We start from the raw sequence: 8916 nt of genomic DNA on the forward strand, positions 1-8916 counted from the left end.
TGTTACGGTACACTGTACGTAATGTGTCATACACAATGACAGAATGGCGAATATGAATGGCTTCAAACTGAATGTATATGAATATGACTATCCTTTCCAAAGGTTAGATCCTTCATAGGTATTGGTAGATGGATCTGTCTGCTGTCTGTTTTGTAACCCCTTTTTTAGTCGAGACCTGTTGTCATATTTGCTCATCCAATAAGTAATAGAGACGTTTTTGTATCTTTCGTTTAGACAACCTGTCCTTGGTTGACTTTTCTTTTGGGTGTCCTGTTTTGGAACAAACACAATTTATGTCCACAAATCAAGCCATAGAGTTTTGGGAATTTGTTGGTGCTTTTATTGAGTACTTTGGAGGCAATAGATGTACAAAAGGTGAATCAGATTATTTTTGTAGGATATCATGATGTTCTGGTGGCGCTTACCAGTATAAGACTGTAGACAAGGGAAGACTTTGAATCATACCAAAGAGACCAGAGATCAGACAGGTTGAGGGTACTAATTCTCCTGGTGTTCTGGAGGTTGTAGATATACTGCTGGAGCCACAACTGAAACTCTACAGACAGAACTTAACTCCAAGGATCATACAATTTCTAATTGAAGCTCAGCTGTCGATGGTAAAAGCAAGTAAACAAAGACGTAACCAACAAAGAAACTAAGAAATAACCGTCTTTTATGTTGATGAGAAACATTAGTTCAGGGAGGGTCCTCTGCTAGCAGATAAAAATGGAAATGTTCCTCAGCTTTTCGATGTGTTCCCAAAACTTTTATCAAAGCTCTCTCACATGCAGGGGGCTCTGGGGGGAGGCTGGTAAACAGGGTTGAAGGGTGGGGGGGGTTGGGGGGAGGAAGGAGTTGGGGTGGTGGTGGGGAGGGATAGAGGGAGGGGAGGAGGGAGATGTCCCAGCTGTTTCTGACAGGTCTCAGAGCTGTGTGGTCTGCCATTCTGACAGCCGAGAAAACGTTCTGGCCAGGGTATCCAGGGGAACACGTCAGCCAGCTTGAAAACGCTGGGCTGCACTCAGAAATGGAGATATGCTGTGTATTTTGGAAAAGGGCTGATTATGAAATAGGCAAATGTGTATGGTAACTAGGCCTACATCGTAAACACATTCGATTTTTGGAGTTTAAGTGAAAAGAGAAAAGGGGTCATTTGTGGGTGAAAAAGAAACTAATTCATTTCAGACAAAAAAGGAGGATTTAAACTAATTTGATTGAGCTGCTGTCTTGACCACTAAGTCATGGCTAAACCAACACTACAATAAGCCATGTAACATGAATCTGTCATGACATATTGTCAATTCATTGATCAAGAGCACTTTCCCCAGAGAGCAGCCATGACGAGGAATTAGGAATCTACTCACACCAAATAACAACCCTCTTTCTTGCTCTGAATTTGATCTGGTTTGACATCTTAAAAGCCTGTGATCTTAGCTAGCAATGTTCACCAAATAAAAAGTATTTCTAGAATAACACAAACAATAATTAAGTATTTGTATGTTGCTGACTCCTCAAAAGTGCAAAATATTATTGTTGCACAATGATCAAGATAATTTTAGGTTGGATATTCGACAGATATTCTCCTTAAGTTTTCCTTACGTCCGTTCTTTCCCTCAGATATTATTGCAGTGTAGTGTGATAGTAAATTTCAGATATCCCATAAACAACACTTTAAAGCTAATGGCCACAGTTGGCTTGGCAGCACACACGATGATGGAGAGTTAAGATAGTGGGTCTCCATGGGCTGAGAGCCGGATCATTCCGTTCCTTACTGAGTGACACTTGGCATTCCTGGTTGCCTCCCCTTCAGGTTGGCTGAGTCTTGCACCCTTTGATCTGCCTCTGACTTTACTAATGAGAAATTTGTGGACGGACTGACCCGTTCTAATTGGCCTTATGTGGCCCTGGTATGTGTCACGCTCTCCTGGGATAGTTTTAGTCTTTGTCTCCTTGTGCATTTGTAATCTATTTTTCCTTGTAATGTGGAACAGCGACAGCAGTGAGCTTCGTCATAGGTCTGGATCTTTGTTGTCAAATCCTTCATCGGACACTGACGTTATTGACACTGACAAAAAACTGAGCAAAAAAAAAGAAAAGGAAACTGCAGAATTAGAGGTTGAAGCGTGAACAACATCTCTCCTGCCGCGCTTTTCTCTCACCCTGTCAACCAACACGTTTCTCCTATCTGACAGGGTGCCGGCCCAGCGACTGAGCTCTTGTGCTGAAGTAGGTTGCATTTCTGAGTAGTGAGGTAGAACGTGAGTTTATCCGCAAGGGCAGGCCAGGGGTCACCGAGCCCCGGTGTGTGTTAAATCTGACAAGCTACGAGAATGAGATATGAGAATGAAACGTGGTGGGCCTAGCGAAAAACAATAACGTGATTGGACCCTCATCCCCCTCACCCCTCCTCAACCCCATCATGGTGTACCTGTAAATGTGAAGAAGCTATCCCTTCCAGTCTAAACAGAGCCATGGGCCCTATTGTCTGTGTTTAAGATGGCCTTATGTAAGCTCTCATGGATCAGTGGGCTAGATGAAGGGTTAGGTGGAAAACGGAGACCGACTTAAGTGCGTCTTTTAGCTGGCAGTTCCATACTGTTGACACGTGCCTGTATAATGGATTAGAATACCTCACTGGAATGCTTTTGAGAGGTCCTAAAAGTCTTTAAACCAGGTGAGAGGGCACAGAATTCAAAGACAGAGGACAAAGGGCTATAAAACACTGGGGAAGAAAATGTTTCCCGGTAAAGTTATCCTTTCTCCTTTGTTTGCTTGTGGAGTAGGGTTAACCATGAACTGTTCCTTAACCATTACCTACCTGTTCTTCCACACAACCCTGAATTACATTAGGCACTCAGCAAATGTTGGTCTAACGACAAGATGTCACTTTATCGTTCTCAATTGTTTCCCTTTTCCCTCAACATCCCTTTTCATATGTTAATATCTTACTGTTCTGAAGCAGTTCAAATGTGCCTGTATAACTTCCGGAAGTGATGTCCCATTATGTCCTAAGACATCGGACATAAAATCCCAATAAACATTTGAGCTGAACCGAGAACCAACTTTTGTCCCATTTAATGGGAATACATTTTGCCACAATCAAGCAGAAAATGAATATAACAACTAAAGGACAGTATCGGCTCTGTTTTTGTAACACAATGTAAACATGATGTTGTGAGGTTCTTGCCTTCATATCCTTACAAGGCAAGACCCTGTCCCTCATTCATTCTTCTTGCGTGTGTAAAACACGAATGGACATTTATGGTGATGGGTTGCAAAAACAATTACAAATATTTTTGTATCAGAAGAAAGTTATCTCTTGTTAAGTTTATATTTAAAATGTAATAACAGTTGCACTCCCATTTTGGGATGATATAGCAGCCAAGCATACTTTAGTAATGTGACGTTAAGTACCGCCACTACAGCCACCTATTATGGAAATGAATGTCAAGTAGAATTGCTACAATACAAAGCCATACTTCCCATGTAGACATAGATTTTAGTGTGGCCCTTTTTTGTTGAAACAGAGACAGCGACACATGAACTGGAAAACTAGTGCTTTTTAGTCCCTGCTGCGATGAAGTTAATTATTCCTGTTGAATTGCTATGGATGCCACTGTGCCCTATAGGTCACATTTCACATTTCAAAAGGGAGACAGACCTGGATGCAAAGGTCAGCTGTCACAAAGCTTCTATCTCCGCTGGACAAACTCATGGCCTTTTGGAACCACAACACTCAAAACGAAGTCCCGGTATCTGTTTTCCATGCTGGCATCAATGTTGGACTGGTACCAGCACAAAGATGGTACCATTATGACAGGAATGGGTATTAATTTACTAACCATGATAACTGACTATAGATGGTGTAAGCCTGAATATGACCTCCTTATTCTGCTTGACACACAGTAGGTTGTGGGAAGGACTGCCTGAAGAATGGCTTCCTAACAGAGATTGCAACATTTGTATTTACACAGCGGAGTCAAGTGTGCCCACTGTGCATTTGTACAGTCATGTGTCCAGATATTTCATAAACACAAGAAATTCATACATACTTTGCAGGCTTTGGGTGTTGTTGGTTTTGAGTGGGGAAATATGAATGTTCTGTTTAAACAACAATGTTTAACATTGTTATATCCATAAAGCAAATATTGAATTCTGTATGCATTTATTATGGGAGAACATGACTATAAAACATTTCTAATTCTTTCTTGAGAAATAAAAATTCAGCCAAAATAGTATAGTCCAAAACAACAATTTATCTTCCAAACGTGACAGCGGGATAATTCTCCACTAAAACATTGTGTGCAGGGGGGAAGAATATAAATAACTAGTTCCAAATATAGAACTGCATTTGAACTTCCTGTGAAATTCCTACAACAACTCCCCTATCGACACAGGGCCCCTTGTTTCTCAAAACTCCCCTACTCAGATTAAAAAGCCACAAACGCTTCCACGAGGTCTGTCACTCCGCAGATCCGCGCAACTGCGTCGGACATCTGTCCTCTTTGCCCATTATTGACGCGGAGAAAACTGACGCTTTGGAGCCCCGAAATAAAAAAGCGACCGGGGATAGCGGCAGGGGGAGTAGCCTACAGTAAATTGCGAATGGAAAGTCCGAGCCCCAGATGTATTCCACCGGTGAAATAATTAGCCCCTGTTGATCTGGGCTCCTAGTGGGATTCCACCCTGACACATTCAAATGAGTATTGGCAGTTTGAAACGACAGCTGTGCCTCCTACCGTGAACCATTGTAGCCTATACTGTACGGCCCCCGTCCACGCAATACATCATCCTTTATTACTGTTTGCTAGATGGTAGGGTTGGCTGAAAAAGTTACACATATGAAACACCAAATTGTTGGCTATTATTATAATCATGAGGCGGGGGTTTGGGATGTGAAGTGTCTGACAATCTCTTACTTTTCCTCCGTTGAGACTTGCCACAAATAAATTGGCTGCTAGTGGCTACTACAAAGTCAGTCAATTGCTGTTCTGAAACACCTGATTTTTTTGTATGCTTGTGCATTTGACACACAATCCAGCTGGGTGTCTTTTTACAATAGTCGGAAAATGTCTCCTCTCCTTTATTAGGCTACAATTTCATTTCCTTCGAAGTTATGAATATGCATTAAGGTCGTTCTGCATATTCAAAGTGCGTCCCAATACTGCAGGTGAGCGAAGGTATACTTGCATAACTGTAAACAAACACAGCAACAAAGGACGTGAATACAAATTATACGTTTGTATTGTGCCATTCAAGTCCACAACCACGCCCTTGATTGGAAACACAAAAATGCCAAAAGGGGGGTTTTATGCCTGTCTCAGTAAAGCTTGAAAGTAATTACAGGAAAATAATTCAATATTTTATTGTTTTCTTAAAGTTGATGCAGATGGCATTTTTTTTTTAAATCTATCCTGTAAACCTGATGGCAGGTATAGGTCTGTAGTGTTATTGATAGCAGAGTTTGCCTTTTCAAGATATTACACAAAGGCCACATGTGTAGGGAGTCAGGCGGCAGAGCGGTTAGGGAAGCGGGCTTGTAATCAGAAGGTTGCCAGTTTGATTCCCGGCCATGCCAGATGACGTTGTGTCCTTGGGCAAGGCACTTCACCCTACTTGCCTCGGGGGAATGTCCCTGTACTTACTGTAAGTCGCTCTGGATAAGAGCGTCTGCTAAACGACTAAATGTAAATGTGTATCTGTGGGTAGCAATCGAGGGGAAGGGAGGTAAGGTAAAATTTGGGGACCGACCTCTTGTCTTTTGTCTACCTAAATATGGATCAAAACACTTTAGGAGCTCTCTTGAGAGACACACACACACTCACAAAAAGAGAATGGGGGTGTCTGTGGTGCAGATGGGGCACCACACTGGGGTCTGAGAGGGACCTCCCTGGGGGCATGCATTGTTCAGCGCTGTTTCTGTAAGAGACAATGGCCACACCCTTGCCCACAACCTCCCCCTGTGCCTGTATCATGTAAATGGACAAACCTGGCAACCCCTAATGAGATGAACCAAGTTAACCTGGAAACCCCCTGCCTTCCAGGATAATGTTTCTTGTAAGAGTAGAATGCTGTAAAATCAGTCTTTAATGCTTGTAGATATAATGGGCTGATCAGCAAAGGTAATAACCAAAACGTTTTCGGATTCAAATCACCTTTTGGAAATGTTAACATTTTAATTAGCAATAGAAAATGTTTAAATGTATTTCCAGTGATAGAGTACGAAAAATCACTCTGCACAGGTAAAATACTGGAATATAAAATTAGTCTTTAGGAGCAACAGTTCACAATTCAACAATTCACTGACCATGTCAAAGTATTGTATGTGTGTCTAAAATATAGTCTATAGCTCTATAGCGCCTCCCTGAGGAATCAACAAAAAAAAACATCTCTGGTGACACACATGAGACAAAGCCTGCATTAAACAGTTTTTATTATAGCACATTAAATAGCTTTTTTTATTAAACAGCTTCAAAAAATCAGCAAAGAATCTTAGAATATTTAAATAAAAAATGAAGTGTAAGACGCAACAAAATACAAATGTAACAGAAGATCAAAACAAAAAAAGACCAAACAAAAAAAGAAATATCTGTCCAGAGGCGATGTTGGCTTTGTGTCTCCATCCTGCTAGAGTGTTCTTAGAAAGGCAAGTACTTAGGAGAACTGCTTAGCAGAGCTAGGGCTTCTATGTTTACGGTGCATGCAAGCCATGAGGGGTGGTGAGGGGATAACAGTGCTTTATTTTTTGCAGCATAGGTTAAATATGTACCTAGATGCCAATCCAAAACTAGCTGTTCTCAGAGAGTTGGTCCTGGAATAGTGGTGGGTAATTGATCATCAGTTTCTGACAGGGGTGGAGCTTCCTTTGACTGTCTTCTTCATGTGGTGGTAGTTGGGCAAGATCTTCATGAGGAAATCTAACTGAAGTGTCTGGGGCTGAAAAGAGGAATGTTCTCAGCGTCAACAACCTTTACAACATTCAGAAATGTTTTTTACAGTCCACAGTTCCATGCTTCTTTGAGTTTTGTGGGTTAAAATATGTTTTAATAAACCTACCTAGCTAGTGTACACAGTATTGCATGATTCTATAAGTCAGATGAAATTGGTTGAATGTGGAAACACACCTGTGGCCTTTCAGTCTGTACGCGTCTCATGCAGTTGGAGCCGTAGATGACTGTGTTCTCTGGGATTACCTCACACGTGTTCACCTGGCAACACGCACCAACGATACAGCCACTGGTCAGGATTACGTTCTTTCCCAGGTCGGCTGGGAACAGGATGAGAATTTAGTGCCATTTCGTAAAAATCATTTTGAAGTCATAAAAAATACCAAAATATTTTCACTATGGCGTGGGCAAGGATTCTGTGGAAAAAATGCATTGTTATACCTTTGGATTCGATGACATTGTTGTCTCCAATTTTCAAAGCTTGTGAAACTTGGAGGTGGTCAAGGATAGAACATTCTCAGGGATTAGTCTAAAGTAGACAGCAGATACTGATGTACTACAACTACTTGTAGCAGATACTAGTACTAACTACATCTAACAACCCTTAGATCTGGAATAGGCTATGACCTTTGCTTGAAAGGTCAAAAGCCCATGGTTGTCACTGCATGGTACTGAAGGATACCACAGCCAACTTCGAACACATTATTGGTCCCAATAGTCATGGTCTTGGGTTCAACTCCCTCTGTGTCTGGCATGATGTTCTCTGGATAACTAAAGGACACAACAGCATATTGTGAGTTGACATTCATTAAGACAACACATCAGTCTGTGTTGGTGATAATAACCAATATACCTGTTGATGATAAGAGCTTGTTCCTCGATCAGATTGCCCTCTCCTATGACTATGGGACCAGCCTCTGCAATGATGCGGGCTTTAGGATGGACTACTGTCCTTGCACCTGTCATAGGGAAAAGAAAATCGGGTTTTAAGGAAGGAATAAATGCCACAAAGCTATTGTATCAAACGTTGTGTAGTTAATAGAGCATACGTCTCAATTCACAGTAGGCTAGTCCAAATCTTACCGATAGTCACATCCCCTCTTATTTCACTTTCCACACACACAACAGCTCCAGCTGCAATCTTGGCACTGCAAAAATTACGGACAAGTTCTTAATATAGCTAAAGAGGATATACAATCCTAAACAAATGGCCAACAGATCTGTTATCATATGATGATAACGACTTTTGGGGAAATGATGGGTGTAGCTAGTCGGATGATTGTTGGCTCGCTAGCTGTTATATGGGGTGTATTTGGTTAGAACAGACATCAATATGCAGTAAATGAGCGTTGTTTGTTAGCTACAATGTATCCTAACAAACAACAACATAATCTTGGAAGTTTACTATCGAGTAAAATAGTAACGTTACCTTTTCTGTGCTGTCTGTTTTGTGTTGACGTCGGCCATCCTTCTGGCAATGATCACATACACTCGGTGGTTGATTTTAAGTCCAGATAACCAAGGTTAATGCATCTATAGTTGATTACTCATGTCTGGAAAATGAATCGTGAAACTTCTCTGCCCTCTGTCGTTGCTTTTTGGTGATGCATGGATCTGGATTCCATAAATTGTCTGTGATTCCGTAACTGCCTGCCTCTTCAGGGTGGTTATGGTCTCTTGGCATAATCTGACAACGCATAGTGAGGGAAAAGATACAACAGGTATCTTTATTGACAAGACAGACTTTCTAGGATGAAAACTACGTTCACGACGTGTGTCCAGGCAGCTGGCCTATTGTACACCTTTTAGAGTAGCATGTCCCATTTTCGTCCTAATGCAGTGTCCCATTTCACCGATAGACGGCACCGTCGGCCATCAAGCGTGCAAAAGCAGCAGTAACAAATTATTCAAATAAATTAAAGTAGGCCTATAGCCTAGTGTCAATAATTTTTTCTGAAATTAGCTTCTT

At 41.5% G+C, this 8916-nt stretch overlaps 1 protein-coding gene across 1 annotated transcript; it reads right to left on the reverse strand.

Moving 5' to 3' along the window:
• Positions 1–6407: 6407 nt before the first annotated feature.
• dctn6 (dynactin subunit 6) lies at positions 6408–8453 on the reverse strand. Its single transcript, XM_067261562.1, has 7 exons — positions 8377–8453; positions 8031–8095; positions 7801–7906; positions 7630–7718; positions 7389–7436; positions 7125–7267; positions 6408–6936 (listed from the first exon to the last, which is right to left on the reverse strand). Exons 1-7 carry the CDS (start codon positions 8412–8414, stop codon positions 6838–6840), a joined length of 588 nt encoding a protein of 195 aa, XP_067117663.1. The 5' UTR covers positions 8415–8453; the 3' UTR covers positions 6408–6837.
• Between the last annotated feature and the right edge of the window lie 463 nt (positions 8454–8916).

Source organism: Osmerus mordax, chromosome 23 (genome assembly GCF_038355195.1).
Source record: "Osmerus mordax isolate fOsmMor3 chromosome 23, fOsmMor3.pri, whole genome shotgun sequence".
Lineage (NCBI taxonomy): Eukaryota > Metazoa > Chordata > Actinopteri > Osmeriformes > Osmeridae > Osmerus > Osmerus mordax.